The sequence below is a fragment of the Giraffa tippelskirchi genome, chromosome 5 (assembly GCF_054371585.1).
Source record: "Giraffa tippelskirchi isolate mGirTip1 chromosome 5, T2T-mGirTip1v1.2.pri, whole genome shotgun sequence".
Lineage (NCBI taxonomy): Eukaryota > Metazoa > Chordata > Mammalia > Artiodactyla > Giraffidae > Giraffa > Giraffa tippelskirchi.
Window position 1 is genome coordinate 96,221,158 of NC_137279.1, and position 11,561 is coordinate 96,232,718.

At 40.2% G+C, this 11,561-nt stretch overlaps 1 protein-coding gene across 1 annotated transcript; it reads right to left on the bottom strand.

The window, feature by feature from the left end:
• Window positions 1–8,522: 8,522 nt before the first annotated feature.
• Window positions 8,523–10,361, bottom strand: LOC145505331 (small proline-rich protein 3-like). The gene is made up of 2 exons (XM_081487038.1): window positions 10,190–10,361; window positions 8,523–9,172 (listed from the first exon to the last, which is right to left on the bottom strand). Exon 2 carries the CDS (start codon window positions 9,151–9,153, stop codon window positions 8,836–8,838), a length of 318 nt encoding a protein of 105 aa, XP_081343164.1. The 5' UTR covers window positions 9,154–9,172; window positions 10,190–10,361; the 3' UTR covers window positions 8,523–8,835.
• Between the last annotated feature and the right edge of the window lie 1,200 nt (window positions 10,362–11,561).

An 11,561-nucleotide genomic window follows, 5' to 3' on the forward strand; every position in this document is an offset into this window, starting at 1 on the left:
CCAAACTTGCCTGTTACGCCAGGTGTTTCTTGACTTCCTACTTTGCATTCCAGTCCCCTATAATGAAAAGGACATCTTTTTTGGGTGTTAGTTCTAAAAGGTCTTGTAGGTCTTCATAGAATCGTTCAACTTCAGCTTCTTCGGCATTACTGGTTAGGGCATAGACTTGGATTACCGTGATATTGAATGGTTTGCCTTGGAAACGAACAGAGATCATTCTATCGTTTTTGAGATTGCATCCAAGTACTGCATTTCGGACTCTTTTGGTGACCATGATGGCTACTCCATTTCTTCTAAGGGATTCTTGCCCACAGTAGTAGATATAATGGTCATCTGAGTTAAATTCACCCATTCCAGTCCATCTTAGTTCCCTGATTCCTAGAATGTCGACGTTCACTCTTGCCATCTCCTGTTTGACCACTTCCAATTTGCCTTGATTCATGGACCTAACATTCCAGGTTTCTATGCAATATTGCTCTTTACAGCATCGGACTTTGCATCTGTCACCAGTCACATCCACAGTTGGGTATCGTTTTTGCTTTGGCTCCATCCCATCATTCTTTCTGGAGTTATTTCTCCACTGATCTCCATTAGTATATTGGGCACCTACTGACCTGGGGAGTTCATCTTTCAGTGTCCTATATTTTTGCCTTTTCATACTGTTCATGGGGTTCTCAAGGCAAGAATACTGAAGTGGTTTGCCATGCCCTTCTCCAGTGGACCACAATCTGTCAGACCTCTCCACCATGACCCATCCGTCTTGGGTGGCCCCACACAGCATGGCTTAGTTTCATTGAGATAGACAAGGCTGTCTATACGTGGACATCACCAAATGGTCAATACCGAAATCAGATTGATTATATTCTTTGCAGCCAAAGATGGAGAAGCTCTATACAGTCAGCAAAAACAAGACTGGGAGCAGACTGTGGCTCGGATCATGAACTGCTTATTGCCAAATTCAGACTTAAATTGAAGAAAGTAGGGAAAACCACTAGACCATTCAGGTATGACCTAGATCAAATCCCTTATGAGCATACCGTGGAAGTGACAAATAGATTTAAGAGTCTAGACCTGATAGACAGAGTGCCTGATGAACTATGGACAGAGGTTCGTGACATTGTACAGGAGACAGGGATCAAGAATATCCCCATGGAAAAGAAATGCAAAAAAGCAAAATGGCTGCCTGAGGAGGCCTTACAGATAGCTTGGAAGAGAAGAGAAGCAAAAAGCAAAGGAGAAAAGGGAAGATATTCCCATCTGAATGCAGAATTCCAGAGAATAGCAAGGAGAGATAAGAAAGCCTTCCTCAGCGATCAGTGCAAAGAAATAGAGGAAAACAACAGATTGGGAAAGACTAGAGATCTCTTCAAGAAAATTAGAGATACCAAAGGAACATTTCATGCAAAGACATGCTCGATAAAGGACAGAAATGGTATGGACCTAACAGAAGCAGAAGATATTAAGAAGAGGTGGCAAGAATACACAGAAGAACTGTACAAAAAAGAGCTTCATGACCCAGATAATCACAATGGTGTGATCACTCACCTAGAGCCAGACATCCTGGAATGTGAAGTCAAGTGGGCCTTAGAAAGCATCACTACGAACAAAGCTAGTGGAGGTGATGGAATTCCAGTTGAGCTATTTCAAATCCTCAAAGGTGATACTGTGAAAGTGCTGCACTCAATGTGCCAGCAAATTTGGAAAACTCAGCAGTGGCCACAGGACTGGAAGAGGTCAGTCTTCGTTCCAATCCCAAAGAAAGGCAATGCCAAAGATTGTTCAAACTACCGCACAATTGCACTCATCTCACATACTAGCAAAATAATGCTCAAAATTCTCCAAGCCAGGCTTCAACAGCACATGAACCATGAAATTCCAGATGTTCAAGCTGGATTTAGAAAAGGCAGAGGAACCAGAGATCAAATTGCCAATATCCGTTGTATCATCAAAAAAGCAAGAGAGTTCCAAAAAAAGAAATCGACTTCTGCTTTATTGACTATGCCAAAGCCTTTGACTGTGTGAATCACAACAAACTGTAGAAAATTCTTCAAGAGTAGGGGATACCAGACCACCTGACCTGACTCCTGAGAAATCTGTATGCAGGTTAAGAAGCAACAGTTAGAACTAGCCATGGAACAACAGACTGGTTCCAAATAGGAAAAGGAGTATGTCAAGGCTGTATATTGTCACCCTGCTACTTAACTTCTATGCAGAGTACATCATGCAAAATACCAGGCTGGATGAAGCATAGGCTGGAATCAAAATTGCAAGGAGAAATATCAGTGACCTCAGATACACAGATGACACCACCCTTATGGCAGAAAGCGAAGAAGAACTAAAGAGCCTCTTGATGACAGTGAAAGAGAAGAGTGAAGATGCTGGCTTAAAACTCAACATTCAAAAAATGAAGACCATGGCATCTGGTCTCATCATTTCATGGTGAATAGATGGGGAAACAATGGAAACAGTGACAGACTTTATTTTGTGGGGCTCCAAAATCACTGCAGATTGTGACTGCAGCCATGAAATTAAAAGACTCTTGCTCCTTGGAAGAAAAGCTATGACCAACCTAGAGAGCATATTAAAGTGCAGAGATGTTACTTTGCTGACAAAAGTCCATCTAGTCAACGCTATGGTTTTTCTAGTGGTCATGTATGGATGTGAAATTTGGACTATAAAAAGAAAGCTGAGCACTGAAGAATTGATGTTTTTGATCTGTGGTGTTGGATAAGACTCTTGAGAGTCCACTGAATCATGGGAAAAGACCCTGGTGCTGGGAAAGATTGAAGGGAGGAGGAGAAGGGGACAACAGAGGATGAGATGGTTGGATGGCATCACCGACTCGATGGACATGAGTTTGAGCAAGCTCTGTAGGCTGGTGACGGACAGGGAAGCTTGGCTTGCTGCAGTCCATGTGGTCACAAAGAGTCAGACACAACTGAGTGACTGAATTGAGCCATTCCCTTCTCCAGGGGGCCTTCCTGACCCAGGGATCAAACTGGGTTTTGCAGGCAGTTTATTTACCATTTGAGCCACTACGGAAGTCCATGTTACTGTAGAATGTGGAAACACATTTCTAATGAAATCAGGATAACCCATCTCTCCTCACCTCAACATTTCCTTAGACTACTGTCATATACTTAAAATTCTTTTATCAGGAAATAAATCTTTTTATCCCATAATGAAATATCAGATTTAAACTTCATGAAGCCAAAAATAAATGTAAGATACCATTTAAGACTCACACCGTCACTTATAAGTGGTTGAGAGTAGGTGTGGGAGGGAAGAAAGGATGAGAGAACCAAAGTTCTGAAATCTAGTTGACATAGAAATCTAGGTGGCATAGAAACTTAGGACTGATCTGATATATTTGCCTTCTTCTACTCTTTCCAAACATGTTTTAGGTCTTTAAGAGACAGTTATTTTTTTTTAATATTTTAATGTTCATTCTCTATCTTTTCCTTCAACTTTCCAGACCCCTTTACACTTTTTCCAGACCCATATTACACTTTTCTCCCCAATGTGCACCTCTTAACTGTCCAACTTGGTACGTTGACATCTTGTCAATGCATTAACAAATAGAACTTTCATATCTTTTTAAAGAGCTGACTAATTGTTGCCAATTAAATGTTTAAAGTTATGTCCCTAGATCTTCTTTCCTTGTCTTGATCAGGAATTTTGCAAGAATGTGATTTGATAAATGGAAAAGGAGGAAGAATAGGAGAATGAGGAGGAGAGGAAGTGGAGATACTTGAAACCTGTGACAGAGTCACCAGCTATGCTCCAGCAAATCAAGGATCACTGAATCAACCCATCATCACATCAGTTAGACAAGTTAGTTTCCCTGAACTGTCATTTCCCCTGTCAGTAAGGAAGAGATTTTGACCATGATTACCATTGGCCAGGACCATCCAGGAACAGAGTCATCACTACAGCACCTTCAAGATTGGTGTCTATAAGCAGTATTATCACCAGATGGGTCATGTAAACTATTACAGTTGCCACTATGTACTAATTATCTGAATGCAGTTAGAATACATGTTTTGTACTCTAGTTGGCATAGAAATCTAGGTGGCATAGAAACTTAAGACTGATCTATTTGCCTTCTTCTACTCTTTCCAAACATGTTTTAGGTCTTTAAAAGACAGCTATTTAAAAAAATATATTATTATTATTAAAATAATTATTTTAAAAAAAATTATAGATGGGACCCATCTATAGGGTTAGACAGTAGTAGTCACACCTACCTGTGATTTCATCTGAGTATGCCCTAAGGACTTCCATAGGCTCTCTCATCTCAGTGTTCCAATCCTCAGGGTAATTTGGTTAGCCACGATATGCCTACTTATTTAATATCATCAAAAACTCATCTTAAAAAAAAAACTGTTTCTTAGTTTTCCATCCATAACAAAAAAGGGTGATATTATAAGACTACATTTTTTTCAGCCAACCAACTGCTGCATTTTGTCATTTAAAACCCTAGACCTTTCTTCCATTCAATCATCAGGGTTTATAGTTACACAGTGATCTGTCTGCTGGGAGTCATATGCCACATTGTTAGGTTGCCCTGTAGGGAGTATTTCCAAGAAATTCCATCCCAAATAATGTTTTTAGAGTAGACGTATCCTGGAAGATGAGTTAAAATTTACTGTCCTTTTACTACAGTTCTGCTCAGTCATTAACAGTTGGTACAGTTCCTCATCATATTGTACAATCAAAAGGTCTTCCAGATGATGCCACTCAGATTTTTAAAATTCTGTTTAACCTTATAAGATTCCAAAAGCAGGAGTGGTCTCAGTCAACATACAACTTCACCTTCTTTGGTATCTGGTTGTTGTTGCTGTTTAGTTACTAAGTCGTGTCTGATTTTGCAACCCCATGGACTGTAGCATGTCAATCTCCTCTGTCCTCCACTATCTCCCAGAGTTTGATCAGATTCATGTCCATTGAGTCGGTGATGCTATCTGACCATCTCATCCTATGCTACCCCATTCTCTTTTTGCCTTCAATCTTTCCTAGCATCAGGATCTTTTCCGGTGAGTCAGCTCTTCAGATGGCAAAAGTTCAGCTTCAGCAACAGTCCTTCCAATGTATAGTCAGGGTTTATTTCCTTAGGATTGACTGGTTTAATCTCCTTGCAGTCCAAGGGACTCTCAAGAGTCTTCTCTAGTACCACAATTCAAAAGCATCAATTATTTGGTGCTCAGCCTTTTTTATGGTCCAACTCTGACATTATACATGACTCTGGAAAGACCATAGCTTTGACTATATGGACTATATGGTGTAACTGGGCTAAGAAACAATATTAATTTTTGCTTTGAGTTGCATTAAAGGAACCAAGGTGATGTTGGATTTCCCTCTATGCACAATCCATTTATTCATTCTTTTGTCTTCAGCTACTATATCTTCTTCTCTTCATTTGTCATTGATTTGAACCTAAACTTTTCCAACTTTGGAAGGAGCATTAGACCTAGCCACTGTGCTGGTCCAGACTTCAAAGAGAAATACCAGTCTAGCAAGTACCTTCCCCTCTGTCCATTCTCATTTATACAGAGGACTAGTGCAAACACTACACAATGCAGCTGCATTCACTCTAAAGCCAAATTTTGCCAAATGGGTAAAGGCACAATTCATCTAAGACATTGGACCAAATGTTTCTTCTGGAATAAACAGAATCTGTGGGCAATCAGGCCTGAAGCATGCTGCTGCTTCCAGAAAATGTTACAGACCCCTGTATAGTCCAAATTGGGGCTTTGGATATCATTATAAACGAAGTGTCCCTAATTCTCTGAACTCATTCATAAAGCTTCAGACCTAATGGAAAGTGAAATCCAAATGGCCATTGTTCAAGTAGCATGGCTCACAGTGGAATTTTATGAATAGTTAGTGAGATGACTCAGCAAAGTGGCATGCCAAAATCATCAACCTTCCAAAACTTTTGGAAGCATCATGAGAAGGAAACACAAAAAAAGACAATTCAAGATCACCTTGTAGCCTCTAGAATGTATATGTATCAAGAATACGGGACAGAATAAATCACAGCAAAGTCTTTTTTTCTCACATCTTAGAGTAATGACATAAAACACAAAAATAAACATATGAGATATACTTAAAAGCCTTTGCTCAGCAAAGGAAACCATAAATAAAATGAAAATACAGCTCTCAGAATGGGCAGAAATATTTGCAAATGAGGCAGCCAACAAGGCATTAATTTCCAAAACATACAAACAGCTCATAGAACTCAGTATCAAAATAGTAAACAACCTAATCAAAAACTGGGTGGAATATCCAAATAGATATGTCTAAAAAAAAAAAAAAAAGACAGACAGATGGCCAAAAAGCATGTGAAAAGATGCTCAACATCACTAATTTTTAAAGAAATTGCAGATCAAAGCTATCATCTCACACTGGTCAAATCAGCCATCATAAGAAAATCTACAAACAGTAAATGCTGGACTGGATGTAGAGAGAAGGGAACCCACTTGCACTGTTTGTGGGAACGTAAACTGGTACAGCCACTATGGAGAATGGTACAGAGGTTCCTTAAAAAAAACTAAAAATGGAAACACGATATGACTCAGCAGTCCCACTCCTTGGGCATATACTTGGAAAAAACTGTAAATTGAAAAGATACATGCATGCCAAAGTTCATTGCAGCACCATTTACTATAGTCAAGGCGTAGAAGCAACCTAAATGTCCATCAACAGAGGAATGGATAAAGAAGAGGTGGTACATATATACAATGGAATATTACACAGCATAAAAAGAATGAAATAATGCCATTTGCAACAACATGAATGGACCTAGAGATTTTCATACTGAGTGAAGGAAGTCTGACACAAAAAAGACACATATCATAAGATAGTGTTTATATGTGGAATCTGAAAAAAGGGTACAAATGAACTTGTTTACAAAACAGAAGTAGAAAACAAACTTATGGTTACCTGGGAGTAAGGAGGGGGGAGGGTTAAATTGGGAGATTGGAATTGACATATACACATTACTTTTTTAAAAAAAAATTATTTTTAAGTGGAGGATCAATGCTTTACTATGTTATATTGGTTTCTGCTGAATCAGTCATAAGTATACATGTATCCCCTCCCTCTTGAGCCTCCCTGCTACCACCCGCCCTCCATCCTATCCCTCTAGGTTGTCACAGAGCACTGTGCTGAGCACCCTATGTTATACATCAGCTCCCCATTGGTTACCTATTTTACGCACTGTAGTGTACATATGTCAGTGCTACTCTCTCAGTTAGTCCCACCCTCTCCTTTCCCTGTTGTGTCCCTAAGTCCATTCTATATATAAAATAGATAACTGAAAAGGATCTACTGTATAACACAGGGAAATCTACTCAGTACTCTCTGTAATGGCCTATATGGGAAAAGAATCTATAAAAAGATTGTACACATACACACACATCAGTCATATGCTTCACTTTGCTGTATACCTGAAAATAACAGAAGATTGCAAATCAACTATAGTCCAATAAAAATTTTAAAACAGAATATGAGTCAGAAATCCTTTACAGAATGTATCAAAATAAAAGAATCACTTCAAGAAACTAGAACCCCTCTGATCATTACTGTTATTTATAGTTAGAAGGGGGCAGACGAAGAAGGACTTAAGCAGAAGGGTTAATTACATGAGGCCCATGTGTCAGACCATATGAGCATGTAGCTGCTTATAATCAAATGCCTCCTTGTGTGGGTATCTGCAAAGTAAAAATTAGTGAAGAAAACCAGACTATCAGGTTCAAGAATGTAGGAATGATGTTTTTTAAAACTTTTTATTTTTATTTTATAGGATAATTTTACAATATTGTGATGGTTTTTGCCATACATCAACATGAATTCGCATTAGGTATACATATGTCCCCTCCTCTTGAAACCCTCTCTCACTCCCCCCTCCCCCGCCATCCCACCCCTCTAGGTTGTCAGAGAGCACTGGCTTTGAGTTCTCTGCATCATACATTGAACTCCCACTGGCTATATATTTTACATATGGTAATGCATAGGTTTCAATGCTATTCTCTCATATCATCCCACCCTCTCCTTCCCTCACTCTGAAAGACAAGTATCGTATATTAATGCATATGTATGGAATCTAGAATGGTACTGATAATCCTACTTGCAAGACAGCAAAGGAGACACATTTAAGGGTGATGTTTTTTGGAATAAACTGGAGTCTTGGAGGCAGTGCACACGGGCTTGGAGGTGGCTTGGAACAAACAGAACTCAGTCCACTGCCAGAGAAGAAATCTGCTCCAGGTATGGCTACCAGAGTGACAGGCTCTGACCTCTAGTACACAATAGCTATTGCCATTCCAAGGATGCCCCCTAAATGTAATCACACACACACACACACACACACACATACACACACACCTATAGAAGCCCAGGGTACCAGAATTAGACAGATGTCATCTATACCAACTGTTCTCTAACTGCAAGTCCTATTCATTACGGGACAGCAAAGAATGGGGCAGTCAGCCAGTGACACCAACATCCAAGAATATGCTTAAAAGTATTTTAATAGAGGTATAAAGGGAAAGAGGTATTTCTTCAAATCCAGGTTCGCACCTCAGATGAACCCCAAGCAACTGAAGACCAGTAAAGCTGCTAAGGCCTTCTGCAGAACTCAGAGCTCAGAGGACTATTGAGAGTAAGGAAAACCTCATAGCACATATTTTTAGGATGCAAACAAGAGAGACTGTGACTCAGGGAGAGAAAATACTCATTGCAAGATCTACACAATGAAGACAGAGAAACAAAATGGAGGAAGGTGTTCAATATCTGGAGGTTGGTTCCTCAAGGGCATAGCTGTGGACCACGTTACTTCTGGTTGTCCTTCTGCTGGTTTGGGCTTGGAATGACCACTGAGGGGTATAACTCAGGCACCTTGGTATTTCCAGGCTGAGGGACGTTGGTGTAGACTGGCTCCGGATCTTTGATGGGACATGGCTCCGGAAATGTGGAATAGCCTGGAACCTTGGTGTTGTCCAGTTGTGGAACCTTTGGAAGGCATGGCTCCTCAATTATGGGAACAAATGGTTCCTGAGGTGGAGGTGGAGGCTGGCAGGGTTGTTTCACCTGATGCTGCTCAGGCTTGGGGGGTGGAGTGAAGGGCTGTTTCTGCTGGTAGGAACTCATGCTTCAAAGAAGCCTAGACCTAGAGACAGAAAAGCTGATTTAATAGTTTAATAAAACAAGGAGGAAGCCAAGCCTAATGACAAATATCTTAATTTCATGCCCCTTAAGAAATGAGAGCTTCTCTTCTCTTTATTTTTGTTTCCTTGAATTTGAGAATCAAAGGGAACTTTGGGGATTCCTGTACACTTTCAAGAGGGGAAGTTTAAAGGTGGTTTATTTTGCTCCCATGGGAGTGGAGCCTTTCTCTTTGCTTCCTTTCTTCCTTTTTTTTCCCCGAAAACCTACATTAGTCACATAACATAACTTCAGGTTCTTAGGAGTGATTGAAGCCCCCGGTTTACAATCAATTGAAAAAATGGTAAAGTTCAAAATCTGGAGTCTACCCTCTCATATCCCTCACATAGAGTGCCTCATTTCTCATAGGAAAATCTGTAAGCCCACACAATTCCATCTATGAGCCTCTGTTCACATTGTCTTCTTGGTGCGTGTTTTTGGAAGTCTTTCCATTCTGCTGTTCCTTGTCCATACATGCTCACCCCTCATGGCTCTCCTCCCAGATCCCAAGTCATCTTGCTCATTCTGACTCAGCACAATACTTGCCTCATCCTCTCTATTCTATGTGCAGTATTTTTGGGGGAATTACTCCTATATATTACATTCTCTGATGGATCATAGGTTCAAGGAGGAAAGAAAAATGTATCTTTTGTACATTCAAATTGCCAATGCAGTGCCCTCGATTTTGCAGAGTCTAAAAATTAATGAGAGAATATTAAAATGTCACTAAAATTGCGTTGAACATGAGCTGTAGTCTATATCTTCCTGCCAACTGAACAGATGGTCAGCAGAAACTGTTCCCTTTTTCTGACCCCAAATTCCACAGCTGTAATCTAAGTGAGAAGTCAGAAAGATCTATAGTCACCTTAAACATAAATTACTTTGCATTTAAAATAAATATATCACAGCATGGCAAAGAGATCTTAATCAAAATACAATATCATTGGGCAAATATTAAGAAAATCCATGTGAAGAGTCTCACCTGATGTGAAGAAACGTTTGAGTTGTCTGGTCTCCTGGGTCTGGTGAGAAATTTCTGGCCAGCTGGCATTTTATATAGAATATGAGCCTTGCCTTAAGGAAGTGGGATTTGGGGGGTGCTAAACTGTCTTCATTCCAGCTTTACTAGTGAAAATCTCTGGCTTAACATTTTGTGGGGCACTTATTGTTTGACGGTGATGTCACTTTGTTTGAGAGATCTATTCTCACTGTCTACACTTTGTAGTGCGGTTGCTATGGGAAACAGGGTTCTTGGGTGGTGATGAGTTAAATCAGAGGGAAGTTCCAGGCTCCTGGTACCAGAAATAACCATGCTTGTTTAACAAGACCCTAATATTTAGTTCAGATTAATTTTGTTGAGTATTTTAATTTCCTAAGTGAATGTGGAGATGAATAGGCACTACTGTGTCTCCTGGGAGGCCATGGGAATGGTGGTAATAAGTGAAGCATTTGGTATTCCATCTCTTAGTAGATCCAAACCTTTTTTTTTTTTTTTTTTTTTTTTTTTTTTTATAAATTTATTTATTTTACTTGGGGGCTAATTACTTTACAGTATTGTAATAGTTTTTGCCATACATTGACATGAATCAGCCATGGGTTTACATGTGTTCCCCTTCCCGAACCCCCCACCCACCTCCCTCCCCCTCCCATCCCTCTGGATCATCCCACTGCCCCGGCCCCGAGCCCTTGTCACATGCATCGAACATGGAATGGTGCTCTGTTTCACATATGACAATACACATGTCTCAATGCCATTCTCCCAGAACGGCCCACCCTCACCTTCTCCCTCAGAGTCCATAAAATTGTTCCATGCATCTGTGTCTCTCATTCTGTCCCGCATATAGGGTTATCGTTACCATCTTTCAGATTCCATATATATGCATTAGTATACTGTATTGTTGTTTTTCTTTCTGGCTTACTTCACTCTGTATAATGGGCTCCAGTTTCATCCATCTCAGTAGAACCGGTTCAAATGTATTTTTTTTAATGGCTGAGTAATATTCCATTGTGTATATGTACCACAGCTTCCTTATCCATTCATCTGCTGATGGACATCTAGGTTGCTTCCATGTCCTGGCTATTGTAAACAGTGCTGCGATGAACATTGGGGTACACGCGTCTCTTTCAATTCTGGTTTCCTCGGTGTATATGCCCAGCAGTGGGATTGCTGGGTCATATGGCAGTTCTATTCCCAGTTTTTTAAGGAATCTCCACACTGTTCTCCATAGTGGCTGTACTAGTTTGCATTCCCACCAACAGTGTAAGAGGGTTCCCTTTTCTCCACACCCTCTCCAGCATTTATTGCTTGTAGACTTTTGGATAGCAGCCATTCTGACTGGTGTGAAATGATACCT